Source organism: Tachysurus fulvidraco, chromosome 21 (assembly GCF_022655615.1).
Source record: "Tachysurus fulvidraco isolate hzauxx_2018 chromosome 21, HZAU_PFXX_2.0, whole genome shotgun sequence".
Lineage (NCBI taxonomy): Eukaryota > Metazoa > Chordata > Actinopteri > Siluriformes > Bagridae > Tachysurus > Tachysurus fulvidraco.
The window spans coordinates 20,327,379-20,348,707 of NC_062538.1; the positions used below are offsets into that span (position 1 = coordinate 20,327,379).

The 21,329-nt window shown below is 43.8% G+C and overlaps 1 protein-coding gene across 2 annotated transcripts in view; it reads left to right on the forward strand.

Annotated features, from left to right (window-relative positions):
- The window catches only part of atp8b1 (ATPase phospholipid transporting 8B1), a 33,148-nt gene that overhangs the window by 8,911 nt on the left and 2,908 nt on the right, over positions 1-21,329 (forward strand). The window contains exons 2-27 of one of the 2 annotated variants that reach the window (XM_027152674.2): positions 3,575-3,732; positions 4,007-4,107; positions 6,392-6,505; positions 7,600-7,698; positions 7,814-7,875; positions 7,964-8,036; positions 8,239-8,309; positions 11,566-11,648; positions 12,400-12,558; positions 12,646-12,734; positions 12,824-13,014; positions 13,567-13,775; positions 14,680-14,723; positions 14,844-15,000; positions 15,109-15,297; positions 16,524-16,636; positions 16,817-16,981; positions 17,186-17,297; positions 17,381-17,456; positions 17,569-17,695; positions 18,750-19,035; positions 19,122-19,345; positions 19,482-19,565; positions 19,659-19,904; positions 19,985-20,123; positions 20,711-20,841. In XM_027152674.2, coding sequence (XP_027008475.2) covers positions 3,591-3,732; positions 4,007-4,107; positions 6,392-6,505; positions 7,600-7,698; positions 7,814-7,875; positions 7,964-8,036; positions 8,239-8,309; positions 11,566-11,648; positions 12,400-12,558; positions 12,646-12,734; positions 12,824-13,014; positions 13,567-13,775; positions 14,680-14,723; positions 14,844-15,000; positions 15,109-15,297; positions 16,524-16,636; positions 16,817-16,981; positions 17,186-17,297; positions 17,381-17,456; positions 17,569-17,695; positions 18,750-19,035; positions 19,122-19,345; positions 19,482-19,565; positions 19,659-19,904; positions 19,985-20,123; positions 20,711-20,841 — 3,486 coding nt within the window. In that variant the 5' untranslated portion in view covers positions 3,575-3,590. The remainder of the gene's footprint in view (positions 1-3,574; positions 3,733-4,006; positions 4,108-6,391; positions 6,506-7,599; positions 7,699-7,813; positions 7,876-7,963; positions 8,037-8,238; positions 8,310-11,565; positions 11,649-12,399; positions 12,559-12,645; positions 12,735-12,823; positions 13,015-13,566; positions 13,776-14,679; positions 14,724-14,843; positions 15,001-15,108; positions 15,298-16,523; positions 16,637-16,816; positions 16,982-17,185; positions 17,298-17,380; positions 17,457-17,568; positions 17,696-18,749; positions 19,036-19,121; positions 19,346-19,481; positions 19,566-19,658; positions 19,905-19,984; positions 20,124-20,710; positions 20,842-21,329) is intronic. The other variant, XM_027152678.2, reaches the window with a different exon arrangement.

Genomic DNA, 21,329 nt, shown 5'->3' on the forward strand with positions numbered 1-21,329 from the left:
AAGCTTTTTTTTCTCTGCGTTGTGGTGCCGCCTCTGTCACCACTGCTAGTTAACGCCACCGCTAATAACTCTACATCATTATAGGCCAGAATTATATTTTAAAGAAATTCATCAAACAGGTTTAGTGCACATAGTAAGGATTCTTTATCTGTCATTAGTGGGAAAATAATGTGCTTAATTTACATAAAATCTCTGTGGTCATTTTGAAGGTTTGTCACTTACCGTAGCAAAGAGCCGCGATCACATTTACTATGATTAAACTACTAATTGGATGATGATGAGCTGCGATCAGAAACATCTTTATTACAAACCATTGGCAATGTTGTAAAGCGACTCATTTTCTTCTCTCAGGTAGTAAGTTCTTATTTAAAGAAAACCTTTTCGTAACTGCTATGTTACTGTATGTTGCGTCATTCTGCACATTCCAGGCCCATTATTTCTAGCTAGTTCACTAAAATAGAGCATTTAAAGCAAAGTTACAGGATTACTATACTTTTTTTTTATGGACATACTGTAGTGTGTTAGTGTGTCTGACCAAAAATACCTAAAAGACAAAAAAAAGAAGAGACATTTCTTTTGTCACATATACATTAGACCACAGTGAAAATCATTTCTTCGCACATCCCATTTTTGGAGGTTTGGGTCAGAGCACAGGGTCAGACATGATACAGCACTATTGGAGCAGAGAGGGTTTAAGGGCCTTGTTTATGGGCCCAACAGTGGCAGCTTGGCAGTGCTGGGGTTTGAACCTCTGATCAACAACCCAGAGCCTTAATCACTTGAACCACCACTGACCAACATGTACTGTAGATCTACATCAGGATTCTAAATCAGCTTCTGTATGGATCTAGATTTAGATATTCAGGGAGAGATGTTATCTCTATGGATACATATAATGTGTAGATCACTGTAGAGGATGATCGCGAGATAGAGGGAGATCTCTAGATGTGTCGCTCTTGTGAGCGAGATAGATGTCTTTTGAGGGATGCGATTAGTCTTCGTTATTTCTTTCTTTATTTATCATTTATATGTAGCTATATATATATATCTATGTATATCTATGTATGTATAGATATATCTTATCTCTACTATCATACTATATATCTCTATATAATACTATATAGGTATCTCTCTACTATCTATAGATCTCTCTGTCTCTATCAATATATATACTCTATATATCGTATCTCATATATAAACTATCTGAGCTATATCTCATATACTTATTATATCTCTATATCTACTCATCTCACTCATCATCTCTCTCTGTATAGTCTCATTTACTATATAGTATCTCATATCGATATAATATATACTCTCTATCTCTTATAGTATAGCATATAGCTATATATAAATCTCCTATATCTACTACTTGTTCTATATCCAATCTGTATCTTCTCTCTCACTACTATCTAAGAGAGTCGGAGCATTTTATATATACCTCTCTCTCTATTCGTATATATATTTATATGATCAGATATCTCTCTATGCTCACTACTATCGAGCTACTATCTCACTTGCTCATGATGTCACTGAGCTCATCGAGTCTCTTATGATATATCTCTATCTCTCTATATATATAGCAATCTCTCTCTACTGTTATCTCCCTCTCCTCTCTCTCGATAATCTCTCTCTCTCTCTTTTTCTCTCTCTCTCTCTCTCTCTCTCTCTCTCTCTCTCTCTCTCAACATGCAGTATAACCTGAATATAGCTGTATTTGCTTTATACAGATACCTGGACATATTAGGAATAGTCATACATTTTAGGGCTTCTGCGATATCTTTGTCATAATAATAATAATAATAATAATAATAATAATAATAATAATAATAATAATAATAATAATAAGTTTTTCAGCTTTACATTTCTAGATTTTCATCTCATGCTTTCTGAACGAACTCCTAAACTTCTTTTAGAATTAACTTTGAGCTAAGAGCAAATAAGCCTCTTATAATAAATGCAGCAAAGACGAGTGCACCGACATGTCACTTTCTTTCAATCTCTGTTGTAATAACAGAACCAGACAGGTGTGGTGACGTGAGGGTGGAGTGAAGGCACCTGCATTCCACACATGTTTATAATTCCGCATTAACGGAGAGACTTCACTTCTTTGGTTTTGTTTTGTGATGGAAAATCTGTCCCAAAGATACATTTTCTACTTTGTCTTAGCTGAATATTTGACTTGGTTATTTTTTATTTCACAGAACTCACTGTCTAAAACATTACACAAAAAAAAAAATTGGCGAGTAAATAAATAATAAATAAGATGAACCCTGATAAAGGTAATGTACTTAAAGCTTAGGGGTTTTACTTCACCTAATACTCCCTCCTGTATATAAGATGATTAGCATGCAGCAATGCAATGCTAATTTATGCTGAAACGAAAGCAGCAGCTCATTGCGTCACTATTTTACATATATGCAGAACCTGCCCCGGTCACTGCTTTATTTGCATTGTGCTTATCAACACTGAACGAGTGTTTAGAAGAACGTCATTTCGAGTTAAACCTAAACGAACGTGTGTTAGATGATTCATGGTGCTAATCTGGTTTCGTGCCGCTGCTCGAGTCTGTGTTATTACACAAGCCCGGGACTTTAGAGATAAGAAAGTTGCATCGTCACAACCGTGTTGCATCATCTACAAGTAAACATTCAGTTTGACTAATGATCCTCAAGCATTGCTGTTTAACATGTTAACCTTCTGTATTTATTTATTTATTTATTTGTTTGTTTGTTTGTTTGTTTATTTATTTATTTGTTTGCATGAATTCTGATTTTTTTGCTGTATTTTTCCTCGTATCTTACATCAGCGTTGTATTTATGTAGCTTGTTCATTAAAACTTTTCTGTCAATTGATATATTTTTACAAGAACAATTATAAATTCTGATATTAAGCAGATTGTTTTGAATTGATGTTAAGAATAAAAAAAAAACAACAACAAACCCCCCCCTAATTTTCAGTGTTCATTTATTTTGTAGAGGTAAAATAAAAATATCAATGAAAATATTTGCATATAAAAAAATCACAAACCATCACTAGAAATTGTCGATTTCAATAAATCTCTTTTTACTGAATCTTTAAAAAGGTTTTTTTTTTCAAGAATTTTTCAAGTATTTTTCACTGGTAATTTAAAATATTTTGAAGTTCGTAATAAATCTTCTGACATCATGGAGCTTTTTGTCGATACAGTACAGATAGTAAGAATATCTTTCAATCTTATCTTATCTATCGCTTCCCTTTGAACTCACCATATTTAAAAAAATAAAATAATTTTATTCTTCTTTTATTGTGAATTTATTTAGTTTATTTTGCAGATCTTAAAAATATCGCTGAGCTCAATTTTTCGTATTAAAAATAAAAACAGTGATTCAACAAAACTTTGATTCGACAGAACATATACGTGTGTGTGTGTGCGTGTGTGTGTGTGTGTGTGTGTTAACGAAGTGTATTTTTAAACGTGGAAGTACCACTGTTTTATTAGTGATACATTTACTATACATTGTCATGCCTAGAAATGTACATAAGTATCATGTAATAATTTTTTGTTCCTCTCACTCCTTCTCCCACTCTACAGCGTGTTACCGTTCAAGATGAGTCGCCCACGTGTGGACTCGGAGGAGTCGCTGACGCCCGATGATGAGGTGATGCCATACAGCGATGACGAGACTGATGACGAGAGAGAGCCCGAGGAAGTAGAGGTGCAGCAGCCGGCCGTCCCGGCACCAGAACCCGGTTAGTCTCTGTTTCTTTCGAGAAGGAATCAGACTTAATCTGATTTTACAGCTATTATTCATGGTGTAGACACCAAAAGTGGTTCGCAGAGCTTTCAGATCCCAAAAAGGTCCAAATTTAACCGAGCGTTTTTATACAAATTCAAGTTTCGTTACCGTGGGGACGTCAGAATTAGTCATTTATGACAGAATCATTGTTTTCAGCATATAATAATCACCAAGAATGACCGGGTCATGTTTACCGTTTACACTTGTTGTTCTCTCTTCTTGTGTAGTAGAAGCCGGATGGAAGGTCAAAGTAAATGACAGAGATTACTGCAAACTTCCAGAATTCCAGAAGAAGACATTTCTGTGCTTCAAGAAGAGCAAGTACTCTGTAAGTGCACACATGAGGGTGGGTTAAAACGTAAGCTGTAGAGGAGAGGAGCATAGAGAAGTGGAGAGGAGTGAAAAGGAGCATAGCAGAGTGGAGAGGAGCATAGAGGAGAGGAGCATAGAGAAGTGGAGAGGAGCATAGAGGAGAGGAGCATAGAGAAGTGGAGAGGAGCATAGAGGAGTGGAGAGGAGCATAGAGGAGAGGAGCATAGAGAAGTGGAGAGGAGTGAAAAGGAGCATAGCAGAGTGGAGAGGAGCATAGAGGAGAGGAGCATAGAGAAGTGGAGAGGAGCATAGAGGAGAGGAGCATAGAGAAGTGGAGAGGAGTGGAGAGGAGCATAGAGGAGTGGCGAGGAGCATAGAGGAGTGCAGAGTGGAGAGGAGTGGAGAGGAGCATAGAGAAGTGGAGAGGAGTGGAGAGGAGCATAGAGGAGTGGAGAGGAGCATAGAGGAGAGGAGCATAGAGAAGTGGAGAGGAGCATAGAGGAGTGGCGAGGAGTGAAGAGGAGCATCGAGGAGTGGAGCGAAGAGGAGTGGTGAGGAGCATAGAGGAGTGGAGAGGAGTGAAGAGGAGTGGAGAGGAGTGGTGAGGAGCATAGAGGAGTGGAGAGGAGTGAAGAGGAGCATAGAGGAGTGGAGAGGAGTGAAAAGGAGCATAGCAGAGTGGAGAGGAGCATAGAGGAGAGGAGCATAGAGAAGTGGAGAGGAGCATAGAGGAGAGGAGCTTAGAGAAGTGGAGAGGAGCATAGAGGAGAGGAGCTTAGAGAAGTGGAGAGGAGTGAAGAGGAGCATAGAGGAGTGGAGCGAAGAGGAGTGGAGAGGAGTGGTGAGGTGAGGAGCATAGAGGAGTGAAGAGGAGCATAGAGGAGAGGAGCATAGAGAAGTGGAGAGGAGCATAGAGGAGAGGAGCTTAGAGAAGTGGAGAGGAGTGAAGAGGAGCGAAGAGGAGTGGAGAGGAGTGGTGAGGTGAGGAGCATAGAGGAGTGAAGAGGAGCATAGAGGAGAGGAGCATAGAGAAGTGGAGAGGAGCATAGAGGAGAGGAGCTTAGAGAAGTGGAGAGGAGTGAAGAGGAGTGGAGAGGAGTGGTGAGGTGAGGAGCATAGAGGAGTGAAGAGGAGCATAGAGGAGAGGAGCATAGAGAAGTGGAGAGGAGCATAGAGGAGAGGAGCTTAGAGAAGTGGAGAGGAGTGAAGAGGAGCGAAGAGGAGTGGAGAGGAGTGGTGAGGTGAGGAGCATAGAGGAGTGAAGAGGAGCATAGAGGAGAGGAGCATAGAGAAGTGGAGAGGAGCATAGAGGAGAGGAGCTTAGAGAAGTGGAGAGGAGTGAAGAGGAGTGGAGAGGAGTGGTGAGGTGAGGAGCATAGAGGAGTGAAGAGGAGCATAGAGGAGTGGAGCGGTGAGGAGTGATGAGGAGCATAGAGGAGTGGAGCGGTGAGGAGTGGTGAGGAGCATAGAGGAGTGGAGCGGTGAGGAGTGGTGAGGAGCATAGAGGAGTGGAGCAGTGAGGAGTGCAGAGGAGCATAGAGGAGTGCAGAGGAGCATAGAGGAGTGCAGAGGAGTGGCGAGGAGTGAAGAGGAGCATAGAGGAGTGCAGAGGAGCATAGAGGAGTGCAGAGGAGTGGCGAGGAGTGAAGAGGAGTGCAGAGGAGCATAGAGGAGTGGCGAGGAGCATAGAGGAGTGCAGAGGAGCATAGAGGAGTGCAGAGGAGCATAGAGGAGTGCAGAGGAGTGAAGAGGAGTGCAGAGGAGCATAGAGGAGTGGCGAGGAGCATAGAGGAGTGCAGAGGAGCATAGAGGAGTGGCGAGGAGCATAGAGGAGTGCAGAGGAGTGGCGAGGAGAAATGTGACAAATAATGTTCCTTTATACTGTAATAAAACACGGACACAGCAGCACTGATTTTGAAACAGGTGCCAGTCCTATTTAGGCAAAGAAGAATAATTACATTCTAATGTTCAATACACAACTGGGATTAATGAGTAATCCTTGTACTTTCATATAGTAATGGATTTTGTGTCTCTGGAGATAAACGATGTAAATGCAGACAGGGAGTGATTATTTTAGGCTTCTGCTTCCTGTTTAACTGGTTCGGTTTATCATTTCCTTGATCGCTGTCTGCCCTAAAAATCCCGCTGACAGTAAAGTCACTCTGACTCAGCGCTATCAGGAAGACTCCAAGCACTTTTTGTCCTTTATGTTGACTGAATTATGCAAATCGAATTCGTACACAAGCTCAAGTTCATGAGAGAAAAACATCTTTGTGACGTCCGTGTCATTTATTTTTCAGGGAAATGGAATCAGGACCTATAAATACAACGTCATCACCTTCCTGCCCCTGAACCTATTAGAGCAGTTTAAAAGAGCCGCCAACTTTTACTTCCTCATCTTGCTGATCCTGCAGGTATGAAGCCAGTCCATACTTAACATTTCTTTGTTTTGTTTTGTTTTTGTTTTTTTTAACGCAGAACAAATAGCCTTTAATTATAAGTGACAGAGGCAGAGAAATGAACTAGTCAAAAGCCCCGTTCACACGGCAGGTAAAAGTGGCCCAAATCTGGCCCAGATCTGATTTTTTCTAATCCGATTCAGACCACTTCCATATGTGGTCCTGAATCAGAGACCCAAATCTGATTTTTTCCAATGTGGCCGCAGTGTGAACGACCAAGCCGGATTTGATGCGACTTTTACGCCGATCTACATCGACGTTCGACACAATTATGCGCCGGCGAGTACGCACATGAACATGACCACGCCTACAAAATGGATCAAATAATCAAAAGTCTCCCTCGACGTCCGAAGATTTTCAAGACGCCGCGTCTCTGTGCCGCCATAACACACACATTTAGAAAAAAAAAAGCGAAAACGCTTACTTCCTCCATAACCTCGGCGACTTTAGCGCGACGGCGTGCTGCGTGTGACGTCATCGCTATCGTCCGTTTACACAGGCGGGTCAGTTCGGAACAGCAAACAGTTCACACCTGTATCTGATATCGGCCACATTTTAAAAGGTAATGTGAACAGCCAAACAAAAAAAATCAGATCTGAGCAAAATATCCGAATTGAGCGTTAGGACTCGCAGCGCGAAGTAAAAGTGTCCAATCATAAACATGTCCAAGTCCTTAAAATATTTTACATCCTATTAGAAGTCGATTTCTCAGACTTTCTCAAATTCACACTCAACTTGGGTTGCATAGGTTAAGACTTAGCAGTTTTTTCTACGAATAGAACAAATCACGTCACCTTCCTTTGTTGGAATTTAAATGGATTCTTAATAAAATCGACTCAAAGAAACTTTAACGAAATGACGGATAAAGTCCGTAGAATAATTGATAGAGAAGTAATTGTCTAAGAGTAGAAGTATCGCCGGAAGAATCGACGTCCAATGGCTATATCGGTGATGCCGGCTAATGAAGGGATTTCTGATTGTACTGTAAATTAAATTCACCTTTGAACAAAAACATCCGTATCACATCGTTTTTTTTTTGTTTTAAACAGATCATTCCCCAAATCTCTACGCTGCCCTGGTATACCACCTTAGTGCCTCTGGTGCTGGTGCTCGGCATCACCGCCATCAAAGATCTGATGGATGACCTGGTATGTAAAAACGCCCACATGTCTTTTTATATATCGATAAAGAGGGTTTACACCCAAGCGACGAACCGTGAAACTTCGGCGAGTTTTAATGTGAAGGTCTGTGTTTTGCTCACAGGCTCGCCACAGGTTGGATAAAGAGATCAACAACAGGAAGTGTGAGGTGCTTCTTAACGGCAGGTTGGTGACTTAAGAATCACAAGAACGATGAAGCTCCAGAACGTTCGGCTTTCTGCGCATGTGTTAAAGCCGTGTTATTTCACTCCAGCTTTCAGGAGACCAAGTGGATGGACATTCAAGTTGGTGACGTGGTCCGATTGAAGAAAAACGACTTCATTCCTGTAAGACACTTTGTTCACTATACGAGTCGTAGGATCCGGCGAAACCTGTTTTTTTTTTTTTTTTTTATCTCAAATTCCAACAGTTTGTTTGTGTTTTTTTTTTTTTAGGTTTTTTTTTAGCCCACATTTTCTTTGATTCTACATCTATTTGCTTGTTTCATCCATGGTTTCATTTTACATTCCTTTCATTTACCTCGTGTAGGCCGACATTTTGTTATTGTCCAGCTCTGAGCCAAACAGCCTGTGTTATGTAGAGACGGCAGAACTGGATGGGTAAGAACCTCTGCTTATGTTCATTTCTCTTTGCAATCCATCATTTTTCCTTTGTTTACAATTTAAAATTTAAAGTGTTATTATTAATCCCCCAAAATACACGTCGTCTCAGAGATATTTTGTCGTTCTCGTTTGCGGTGAGAAAACAAGTGAAATTTAAAAACAGCTCCTTAAAAAATGACTCTCAAGTACGATTCTCTTAAAATCCCTCAGAACAACTCAGACTTTTATAAGATCAAATCTGTTAAGAACAACTCTGACTCTGATAAAGACTGTTCTGACTCTGATAAGACCGTTCTGACTCTGTTAAGAGCAGTTCTGACTCTGATAAGACCGTTCTGACTCTGTTAAGAGCAGCTCTGACTCTGTTAAGAGCAGCTCTGACTCTGTAAAGACAGTTCTGACTCTGTTAAGTGCAGCTCTGACTCTGTAAAGACCGTTCTGACTCTGTTAACGACCGTTCTGACTCTGTTAACGACCGTTCCGACTCCGTTAACGACCGTTCCGACTCCGTTAACGACCGTTCCGACTCCGTTAACGACCGTTCCGACTCCGTTAACGACCGTTCCGACTCTGTTAACGACCGTTCCGACTCCGTTAACGACCGTTCCGACTCCGTTAATGACCGTTCCGACTCCATTAACGACCGTTCTGACTCCGATAAAGAAAGTTCTGTCTCTGATAAAGACAGTTCTGTCTCTGTTAAGAACAGCTCTGACTCTGATAAAGACCGTTCTGACTCTGATAAAGACAGTTCTGACTCTGTTAAAGACAGTTCTGACTCTGTTAAAGACAGTTCTGACTCTGTTAAAGACAGTTCTGACTCTGTTAAAGACAGTTCTGACTCTGTTAAAGACAGTTCTGACTCCGTTAAAGAATGTTCTGACTCCGTTATAAGAACAGCCCCGACTCCGTTATAAGAACAGCCCCGACTCCGTTATAAGAACAGCCCCGACTCCGTTATAAGAACAGCCCCGACTCCGTTATAAGAACAGCCCCGACTCCGTTATAAGAACAGCCCCGACTCCGTTATAAGAACAGCCCCGACTCCGTTATAAGAACAGCCCCGACTCCGTTATAAGAACAGCCCCGACTCTATTATAAGAACAGCCCCGACTCTGTTATAAGAACAGCCCCGACTCTGTTATAAGAACAGCCCCGACTCTGTTATAAGAACAGCCCCGACTCTGTTATAAGAACAGCCCCGACTCTGTTATAAGAACAGCCCCGACTCTGTTATAAGAACAGCCCCGACTCTGTTATAAGAACAGCCCCGACTCTGTTATAAGAACAGCGCCGCCTTCGTTAAGAACAGCCCTGCCTCCGTTAAGAACAGCGCCGCCTCCGTTAAGAACAGCTTCGACTCCGTTAAGAACAGCCCCGACTCAGTTAAGAACAGCCCCGCCTCCGTTAAGAACAGCGCCGCCTCCGTTAAGAACAGCGCCGCCTCCGTTAAGAACAGCCCCGCCTCCGTTAAGAACGACTCTGTTAAGAAATAAACCCTGGCTCAATTAACAATGTATGTAATGTTAATGATGTCATCATTAGAAACATGTCTTTTTAAAAAACGACTCCTTTAAGAATGACTCTGACTTTACGTTGAGTCAGACTCCCATTAAGTTTAGCTCAGATTCTGTTGAATCAGAAAGAAACGAGTCAGAATTAAGAATGTTGATACCCTGACAACGGTGTACCCTTTAAACAATGACTGTTACTGCTGTACCACCGCTATACCACATTAATAACACATTAATGTCATAGAGAATATAAAGAATTACTATGATCTATCATTTATGCATTATGTCACTTAAACAGAACACTGCTGTGCCGTGATGGTGTTTAGGATCCGTCCGATGTTGGCCAAATGGACAAATGTTTGATTTGAGGGCGTGTTAAACACTTAATACAGAACAAGATGCACGTCACTGCTCTGTTTATGCTTTTAGAAATACATTTGTGCTAAAAGGGGAGACTTCCTGTTTAATACTAGACAAAATAAAGACACCTAGAACATTAAAGGAAGTGTGTGTGTATATATGACATAATATATAGTTGTAATATAAATTATTATAAATTCCATCAACGTTCTAGGTGACTATTTTGTAGAGAGAGAGAAAGAGAGAGAGAGAGAGAGAGAGAGAGAGAGAGAGAGAGAGAGAGAGAGAGAGAGAGAAGTACAGAGTCAAGAGTCAAGTAGCTTTTCTCATCTTCGAAGATGAGGGAGAGAGAGAGAGAGAGAAATACAGAGAGAGAGAGAGAAATACAGAGAGAGAGAGAGAGAGAGAGAGAGAGAGAGAGAGAGAGAAATACAGAGTCAAGAATCAAGTAGCTTTTCTCATCTTCGAAGATGAGAGAGAGAGAGAGAGAGAAATCAAGAGTCAAGTCAAGAGTCAAGTCAAGAGTCAAGTCAAGAGTCAAGTCAAGAGTCAAGTAGCTTTTCTCATCTTCGAAGATGAGAGAGAGAGAGAGAGAGAAATACACGGAGAGAGAGAGAGATACTGAGAGAGAGAAATACACGGAGAGAGAGAGAGAGAGAGAGAGAGAGAGAGAGAGAGAGAGAGAGAGAGAGAGAGAGAGAGATACTGAGAGAGAGAAATACACGGGGAGAGAGAGAGAGAGAGAGAGAGAAATACACAGAGAGAGAGAGAGAGAGAGAGAGAGAGAGAGAGAGAGAGAGAGAGAGAGAGAGAAATAAAGACGGAGAGAGTTAAACCCAGTATATGAACATGTATTAGTTTAGCTTTAATAATGCTGTTTAAACAGAACACACATGTATGCTCACACTGATCTTGGACAAATTGACAAATGTTTGATTTGAGGGTGTTTTAAATACCCGACAAGGGAGAAAATTACGACACAAGTCTCTGTTGTTTTTTTCCCTACCTTTTAAACACGGGATGTTTTCAGTATAAAATTTCACCGTTCCATTCCGCTGCGTGCAAACCCGAACAGTCAATATTGGCTCTGTTTGATCGGCCCATCTTCGGTTTCATCGATTAGACAAAAGCTCATTTCTGCATACATAACCTTTAATTGACAACCCGGGCAGCCGCAGCTCGATGTCGTCATGCTTCAGACAACAACACGACCGGACAAAATAAACGAAAACGGCGCTGCCGTGCAAAACCGATCCTGTTTACAGAGAATAAAAGGAAAGAATCTGGGGCGTACGGTCGAGTAAATTCATCGCACTGTTCTGTTGTGGAATTTTTGCTTTTTTTTGTTTTCAAATGTAGGTTTTTTTTTCTCTCCCTAGTGAGACGAATCTGAAGTTTAAGATGGGTTTAAAGGTGACTCATGAGACGCTGCAGGAGGACAGACAGCTGGCAGAGTTTGACGGTAAACACCTGAGAGCACCTTAATGTTACTAGATTCATTTCTATTACCGTAGAGTAAAAACCCTGTTGTGTCAGTGTGTGACCTCGCTGGAATTGTTTACGGAAAGGTTTATACAAAAACAGGGGTAAGGACATGTAAGTAGTCTTTGCCACATAAAGTGCAACTGTGCAACCTGGTGCAAACAGTGCAGGACAAGACAAACAAGACAGTGCAGGACAAAAGACAGTGCAGATATAAAGTTACAAGACAGTACAAAAAAATGCAATACACAAAAGACAATAAACAGTAACAGAAACAGCGCCGACCGACCGGTGTACAGTATATACTGTGTGTTCAAACAATATCTCGTGCAGTAACATTAGAAAGAACACAGTTTCTTCGCAGCAGGTCCTTTGGATAATATATAGAGTTGTGCAAAAAACAGCAAATGACTGAAATGTTGTATAGTATCTGTGAAATGGCTGAGATATTATACAATATGTGCAAAAACAGCTGAAATGTTGGACAGTATGTGCAAAAGTGTGTGTGTTTTGTGAGGGTCTGTGCAGTCCATACAGATGATGTGTGTGTGTGTGTGTGTATGTTGTGCTCAGTATAGTACAGTTCAGTTATAGAAGTCTGATGGCTTGTGGGAAGAAACTGTTACGCAGTCTGGTCGCGAGAGCCCGGATGCTCCGGTACCTTTTTCCAGACGGCACTCTATCTCTAAAGTGTCATTGTCTCGCTTCTGTCCTTCGCATCTCTCTTGCAGCCATGATCATTTGCGAGGAACCGAATAATCGCTTGGATAAGTTCACAGGCACGATGAGATGGAGGAAGGAGGAATACCCACTAGATCTGGATAACATGCTGCTCAGAGGCTGCACGATCCGGAACACGGAGGAATGCCGCGGAATCGTCATATTCGCAGGTTCGGGTAACTTACACTATTCACGATGTTTAAACATTCTAAGGCTAAGTTGTACCTAGATAAACTTGTGTCTTATTCCTTACGCAGGAGCTGATACTAAGATTATGAGGAACGGCGGAAAGACCAGGTTCAAACGCACCAAGATAGACAACCTTATGAATTACATGGTGTACACGGTAAGACGTCGTAACAAACGAATGAGCACAAGCTCATGTTTTTTTTTTTCTGTGCTGATTAATGATCAGAGAGTCTGGGCTGTGTGTAGATCTTCGTGATGCTGATCCTGATATGCGCCGGCTTGGCGATCGGACACACGTTTTGGTACGAGGCCATCGGCGGTAAGGCCTGGTATCTGTACGATGGGCAAAGCCAGACGTCCTCCTACAGAGGCTTCCTCACTTTCTGGGGCTACATCATTGTCCTCAACACCATGGTCCCCATCTCCCTCTATGTTAGGTAGATACATTTAAATCTGTCTTTTTAACTTCTACATGTGAAATGGAAGAAGAAATACATCAGTATGGCTTATAACTGCAGTATTAGTCCACGCTGAACACTGCTGAATTCTTCACCGCCTCCTACGTATGTGACACAGAGTTTTAGCAGAAGTTTGATTTGACCTTAATAAATTCAACTTTTATGAAGATAAATAATAAAGTACAGAGATTGCAGATTAATGCAGATTAATAAAGGTGTGATGGTGCTTAGAGAAGGTTAAACATAAATTAATTAATAAATAAAAACATGTAAACCTTTTGTTGATTGTTTTCTTATAACGTCACACGCCGATGGTTATTATTACTTACACTTTACTGAGCTTTAGCTTCTGACATTCATCATTAGCTCTCATTTTTCTCTCTCTCTCTCCCTCTCTCTTTCTCTCTTGCTCTCATCCCTCTCTCATGTGCCCCCTCTTTCCCTCACCATCTCTCTCTCTCTCTCTCTCTCTCTCTCTCTCTCTCTCTCTCTCTCTCCCCTGCTCTCTCCCTCGCTCTCTTTCTCTCTCAGTGTGGAGGTGATTCGTCTGGGCCAGAGTAAGTTTATAAACTGGGATCTCCAGATGTACTACGCTGAGAAGGACACTCCAGCCAAAGCTCGCACCACCACCCTGAACGAGCAACTCGGCCAGATCGAGTACATCTTCTCGGACAAGACGGGCACTCTGACACAAAACATCATGGCCTTCAAGAAGTGCACCATCAGCGGGAAAACATATGGTACGAGTGTCACAGCGTCGTGTAATGTGTGAGAGAGTGTGTGAGAGCGAGAGTGTGTGAGAGCGAGAGTGTGTGAGAGCGAGAGTGTGTGAGAGCGAGAGAGTGTGTGAGAGCGAGAGCGTGTGTGAGAGCGAGAGCGTGTGTGAGAGCGAGAGCGTGTGTGAGAGCGAGAGCGTGTGTGAGAGCGAGAGCGTGTGTGAGAGCGAGAGCGTGTGTGAGAGCGAGAGAGCGTGTGTGAGAGCGAGAGAGCGTGTGAGAGCGAGAGCGTGTGAGAGCGAGAGCGTGTGAGAGCGAGAGCGTGTGAGAGCGAGAGAGCGTGTGTGAGAGCGAGAGAGCGTGTGTGAGAGCGAGAGCGTGTGTGAGAGCGAGAGCGTGTGAGAGCGAGAGCGTGTGAGAGCGAGAGCGTGTGAGAGCGAGAGAGCGTGTGAGAGCGAGAGAGCGTGTGAGAGCGAGAGAGTGTGTGAGAGCGAGAGAGTGTGTGAGAGCGAGAGAGTGTGTGAGAGTGCGTGTGAGAGAGCGAGAGTGTGTGAGAGCGAGAGTGTGTGAGAGCGAGAGTGTGTGAGAGCGAGAGTGTGTGAGAGCGAGAGTGTGTGAGAGCGAGAGTGTGAGAGCGAGAGTGTGTGAGAGCGAGAGTGTGTGAGAGCGAGAGCGTGTGAGAGCGAGAGCGTGTGTGAGAGCGAGAGCGTGTGAGAGCGAGAGCGTGTGTGAGAGCGAGAGAGTGTGTGAGAGCGAGAGCGTGTGTGAGAGCGAGAGTGTGTGAGCGTGTGTGTGTGTATGATAATAATAATGTAGTTATTTCTCCAGTATCTCAGCACCCTGATTATTTTTCTACAGGAACACATCACTTATTATTCTTTCCTTTGAGTTTTATGCAATAACTTTCGTCCTTTCGTCCCATCTACAGGAAATCCGACAAACAAAGACGGTGTCCCCCAGGATCGTCCAAATGTACTGAGCATCTCCTTACTTTCCTAACACTGCATACACCCAAGTGATGAACCTTTTACATTGCACTACAGCCCTAAAGTGTTTTGGTGGCCTCTGACTTATTAAATTCTCCCTCTGCAGCCGGTTGACTTCAGCTGGAACAAGTACGTCGACAGAAAGTTCCAGTTCACCGACAGTCACCTCGTTTCCCTCATCTGCTCCAAAAGCGACCCAGACATGCTGGAGTTCTTCAAGCTGCTCTCGCTCTGCCATACTGTTATGGCGGAGTGGAAGGATGGTGAGAGCGTCTAACTTTATTACAGTGAAACCCGTCAGTAACGTTTTCCATCAGATCGTATGATCACGTGACGCGTCGGATCGTAACGATCGCCGTGTTCCTCCTCAGGTGAACTGGTGTACCAGGCTGCGTCTCCAGACGAAGGCGCTTTGGTCACAGCGGCTCGCTGCTTCGGCTTTGTGTTCCTGTCACGCACGCAGGACACCATCACCATCAGCGAGATGGGTAAAGAGGCCACGTACAAGATGCTCGCTCTCCTCGACTTCAACAGCGACCGGAAACGCATGTCTGTTGTCTGTGAGTGCTTTTTTTTTTTTTCCTTCTTCTTCTTCTTCCAACGGCGCTCACAACATAAACTTAATAATGTCGGCCATTTGTGTACAAAACGTGTCGGTTTTCGACACCCAGGGTCCGTTCTGCTCTGTCGAATCTTTTGCATACTGACCTGCTGGCATGATTTGGCTTGCCAGGCTTATTTGCTTTGAAGCCAAAGTATTTTCACAGCACTTGTGCTGTTGCCCTTATGAACCCACACCAGCCAAAACCACTCGCTGTGACTTTAAATCACTGTATTCCTGATTCTTGTGATTGGTCAAAATGTGCTCCTTTATATTATAAAGGACTCGGATCGGTACGTCGTCGTTTCTATGGTAACGGCCTGCGTCGACTTTGACCGCGATCCCTTTACTTAAGCGGGAAAAAAAGGTGTGTGTTTGTTGATATGCTGTTTTCTGCGTGTACGGAAGGTGTCTCCGGCGTCGAGGGTGTCTCCACTGATCTCTCTCAGGTTCTCGCTCGGGCAAACGGGGAGCTTGTAGTTTCCATCTTATTTAAATAGAGAGAAATAAATAGAAGGCGATAGAGAGAAAAGGAGGCTAGAAGAGGGAATGAGCGCTTGTATCGGCTATGATGTAAGTTCTAACTGGAGGTAATAAACGGAATAAAAAGAAGCAGAATTTGTCATTCATCAATAAATAAAAATTCGTAGCTTTCGCAGATTTCTGTGGTATAAGAGGAACTGCTTCAAGAGTTTTAGGAAAATCAACATCAACGACGTGGGACACTGTGGCTTAGTGGTTAGCACGTTCGCCTCACACCTCCAGGGTTGGGGGTTCGATTCCCGCCTCCGCCTTGTGTGTGTGTGTGTGTGTGTGGAGTTTGCATGTTCTCCCCGTGCCTCGGGGGTTTCCTCCGGGTACTCCGGTTTCCTCCCGGTCCAAAGACATGCATGGTAGGTTGATTGGCATCTCTGGAAAATTGTCCATAGTGTGTGAGTGAATGAGAGTGTGTGTGTGTGCCCTGTGATGGGTTGGCACTCCGTCCAGGGCGTATCCTGCCTCGATGCCCGATGACGCCTGAGATAGGCACAGGCTCCCCGTGACCCGAGAAATTCGGATAAGCGGTAGAAGATGAATGAATGAATGAATGAACATCAACAACATTGCTGTGTATGAAAAATGTCCCTAATTTTGTTTTAATGCTCTAGAATAACTCTTGTGGTTTTTTTTTTTTTTTCTGTTCAGTGCGGCTTCCTGACGGACGAATCCGGCTGTATTGTAAAGGAGCCGATACGGTGATCTACCAGCGCCTCAGTCCTTCCACCCTGCACCGAGACACCACAGAAACGGCTCTGGAAGTGAGTCTGATCCCATATTTCTTTTATACGACATATCCGATAATACAAAAGTTGACATATCAGGTCAGGGATGATGATGGCTACAAATCCGGTCTATAGGATCATCGACGAATTTTTCTGCAGATCTCGAGACACGCAAGTCTGAGTTTTGAAATTGACCTGCCGTCATCTATTTTGTAGGGTTTCGCCAACGAGACTCTGAGGACGTTGTGTCTGTGTTATAAAGACATCACCGAAGAAGAGTTTGAATCGTGGGCTCAGAAACACAAGGAGGCCAGCGTGTCCATGGCTGACAGGGAAGCGGCTCTGGATGAAGTGTACGAGCTCATCGAGACAGACCTGATGGTAAATAACGTTGCTTTGAAGTTTTGAAGCTATTTATTCCGTGCATCGCTTTATTTTCCACCATGTTCTCATGACACCGAGGTGTGCGTTCGTTTACTTAGGTCACGAGGCGTAACGATGCCACATAGAAAAGTGAATTTAAAAGCTCACACACAAATAGACAAGACACAGGATTCGATTTGTTTGGTCTCTTTGTTCGTATAGATGATCGGTGCGACAGCCATCGAAGACAAGCTGCAAGATGGAGTCCCCGAGACCATCGCCAACCTGGCCAGGGCACAGATCAAAATCTGGGTTCTAACTGGGGACAAGAAAGGTTTGTTGTCCAGCTGAGAGGACATTCGTGGACAGTGTTTGTAGTTTAGCGTGTTGTGTAATGAGCGTCTGTTGGTTTAACAGAGACCGCTGAGAACATCGGATACGCTTGTGAGCTGCTGACGGGTGACATGAACATTCACTATGGAGAGGACGTGAAGTAAGTCTTTTCTTTTCTGTGTGTGTGAGAGAGAAAAGGAGAGAGAGAGAGAGAGAGAGAGAGAGAGAGGTGTCTTACCTAGCTTACCATTTCTGTCTTTTCGTCCTTATAGTCAGAAGCTTTCAGAGAGACAGGCAAACCGGAGGAACGAGACAGGATCGGCGCGCGCAAAAAAGTCCCAGGAGCCATTTTTCCCTGAACCTGGCAAAAATGCTCTGATTATTACAGGAGGTTGGCTGGTAAGAGGAGAAACTTCATTCAGCATGTCAGAGTTTCTTGTTTATTAGTGACCGAGAGAGAGAGAGAGAGAGAGAGAGAGAGAGACAGACAGACAGAGAGAGAGAGACAGACAGAGAGAGAGAGACAGACAGAGAGAGAGAGAGACAGACAGAGCGGACAGACAGACAGACAGAGCGAGAGAGAGAGACAGACAGAGCGAGAGAGAGAGACAGACAGAGCGAGAGAGAGACAGACAGAGCGAGAGAGAGAGACAGACAGAGCGAGAGAGAGACAGACAGAGCGAGAGAGAGAGACAGACAGAGCGAGAGAGAGAGACAGACAGAGCGAGAGAGAGAGACAGACAGAGCGAGAGAGAGAGACAGGCAGAGCGAGAGAGAGAGAGAGACAGACAGAGCGAGAGAGAGAGAGACAGACAGAGCGAGAGAGAGAGACACAGACAGAGCGAGAGAGAGAGACACAGACAGAGCGAGAGAGAGAGACACAGACAGAGCGAGAGAGAGAGACACAGACAGAGCGAGAGAGAGAGAGACACAGACAGAGCGAGAGAGAGAGACACAGACAGAGCGAGAGAGAGAGAAAGACAGACAGAGCAAGAGAGAGAAAGACCGACAGAGAGCGAGAGAGATAGAGAGCACAAGAGACAGAGAAAGCAACTTTTGCTTTGCTGTCCACAAGAGCGAGAGAGAGAAGGAATGAGACTGAAATGGAGACACTGAAATAGTGACAGAAAGACAGAGGGACAATAGAGCGACAGTCATGGCCGAGAATGAAAGAGATAGAGACGGACAGATAAACAGCTAAAGATAGAGAGAAATAAAGAAAGGTCGATTGAGAGATAGAATTAAAGATGGACAGACAGAGAGAGAGAGAGAGAGAGAGAGAGAGAGAGAGTTACAAATGTGGAAATAAAAAGGTCAGACAGACTGAGAGAAAGACACTAAACTAGCAACTACAAACAAGTATCAACATCAACACTGATCACCATTCTCTCTCTCTCTCTCTCTCTCTCTCTCTCTCTCTCTCTCTCTCTCTCTCTCTCTCTCTGATCTGCAGAACGAGATTCTGTACGAGAAGAAGAAGAAGCGCCGTCGCCTGCGCCTGCGTCGTCTCGGTAAGCGCGTCCCCCCCACCAACCACGAGGACGGCCAACCAATGAACGACTTTGAGAAGGAGACGAGGCAGCGTGACTTTGTGGACATGGCCTGTGAGTGCAGCGCCGTCATCTGCTGCCGTGTCACCCCCAAACAGAAGGCCAACGTGGTGAGCCTGGTGAAGCGCTACAAAAAGGCCGTTACTCTGTCCATCGGTGACGGCGCCAACGACGTCAACATGATAAAGAGTGAGTACGAGCATTTAGGATCTGACGTCAGGTATAAATACCCCGTCTTTTAACACGCCATGCCTTTTCTGTTTGCCGCTGTGCAGCTGCAGACATCGGCGTGGGCATCAGCGGGCAGGAAGGCATGCAGGCAGTGATGTCCAGTGACTTCGCTCTAGCTCAGTTCCGGTACCTCCAGCGCCTCCTGCTGGTGCACGGCCGCTGGTCCTACATCCGCATGTGCAAGTTCTTACGCTTCTTCTTTTTCAAGAACTTCGCCTTCACTCTGGTTCACTTCTGGTACTCGTTCTTCAGTGGATTCTCCGCACAAGTGAGGGACAAATCATTGCACTATCCTGTCACCATCATTCATCGTTTTGTTTTTTTTTTAATCATCATGTCATTTCTGTGTAGAAATGTGTAGAACGTCTATTCGTTTCTTTGACTGTCATTCCGTTATTTGCTAGATTGCCTATGAAGACTGGTTCATCACCCTTTATAACGTGTTGTATAGCAGTTTACCCGTCCTCCTCGTTGGCCTGCTGGATCAGGTGACGTTAACGTTGTCCTGCTTTATCTCACATAAACCTCCTCTGTAAAGGAAGACCTGCGTTCCAACTCGAATATTTCTGTCTCACACGCAGGACGTGAACGACAAACTGAGTCTGCGCTTCCCGAGGTTGTACCTTCCGGGACAGCAAGGGTCTTTGTTTAATTACAGAAACTTCTTCATCAGCCTCTTCAACGGCATCTTCACATCCCTTATCATCTTCTTCATCCCATACGGAGCTTTTCTGCAGACGATGGGTCAGGACGGAGAGGCGCCGTCCGATTATCAGTCCTTGGCTGTGGTCACTTCGTCCTCGCTGATCATGATAGTCAGCCTGCAGGTATCTGATCCTGTGACGCAAATATGTCGAATAGCGGTAAGGTTTGGTTTGTTATTGTTTTTTTTTTCTCTTTGTAACAGATCTCACTGGACACATCTTACTGGACGTTTGTGAACTGCTTCGCTGTCTTGGGCAGTATAGCTATTTACTTCGGCATCATGTTCGACATCCAGAGTGCAGGAATACACGTCATCTTCCCGTCGTACTTCAAATTCACCGGTGTGTAAAACTTCATACCGTTAAATACGACGGCGTATTAAAACGTTCGCCGGCTGTCGGAGAGAAACCGAACGGTTCACGTTGACCTGGACCGTTTGGGTCGTATCGTAAGTGAGGCATGAAACCGCACAAGGCGCGCTGTCGTTATAAACTAATCAACAACATCGTTCTATTTTATTTATTTATTTATTTATTTATTTATTTATCTATCTATCTATCTATCTATCTATCTATCTATCTATCTATCTATCTATCTATCTATCTATTTATTTCTATCTATCTTAACAATTTCCTCTGGCTCTGTTTTAGAAACGTTAACGTATTCAAATGAGCGTCGAAGCTGCAGTTTAAGGAAAATGAAGCACTAATCTGAACAATTCACCGGTGCTGTGGTGTAAAATTAGAATAATATACTGTAGCGGTAGATTCTATTCCTTAATATTTCCCATGTGGGACGATGTGGATGCGAGCCAGAACCGAGGACTGATGATTTATTAACTACATATTTTGCATTAAATATAGGCGTTGGTTAGACCACATTATAAACAGTTCTTTTTTTCCCCCCACACACATACACACACACACAGGTGTTGCCGCTAACGCGCTTCGCCAGCCGTACCTGTGGCTTACCATCATTCTAACAGTGGGCATCAGCCTCCTACCAGCCATCTGTACGCAGTTCCTCTGTAAGACCATCTGGCCAACTGACGGAGACAAGGTACGATTAACTCTTTTTCGGTTCTTAGTTTAAAAAGAACAATCTAGACTTTAGTTTTTGGTTTTTCAACTCAACTCCCATCACCTCGAGCTTTATCGTCATTCTTCCACAAACACGATACCAAAGAAGGAAACGGCGTTACTACGGACCGAGGTGCGTAGTTAGCGAACAACCAGAAACAAACAACAACAGTAAACAATAAACATAAATGAACAGTAAACGTTTAGGCATCATAGAGATATTGTGTGTCAAATATGAGGCAAAGCATGAGGTCAAAATGTCAAGTCAAGTCAAGAAGCTTTTACTGTCGTTTCATCCATATATAGCTGTTACGGTACACAGTGAAATGAGACGACGTTTCTCCAGGATCAGGGTACTACATAAAACACAGACAGAGCTATAAGGATTAGTAAGTTAGTCCTAGATACATGGGGGGGAGGGGGGCTTCAGTGCTCAGTGCGGTGGTGCTAGAGATGATGGTCCCGATC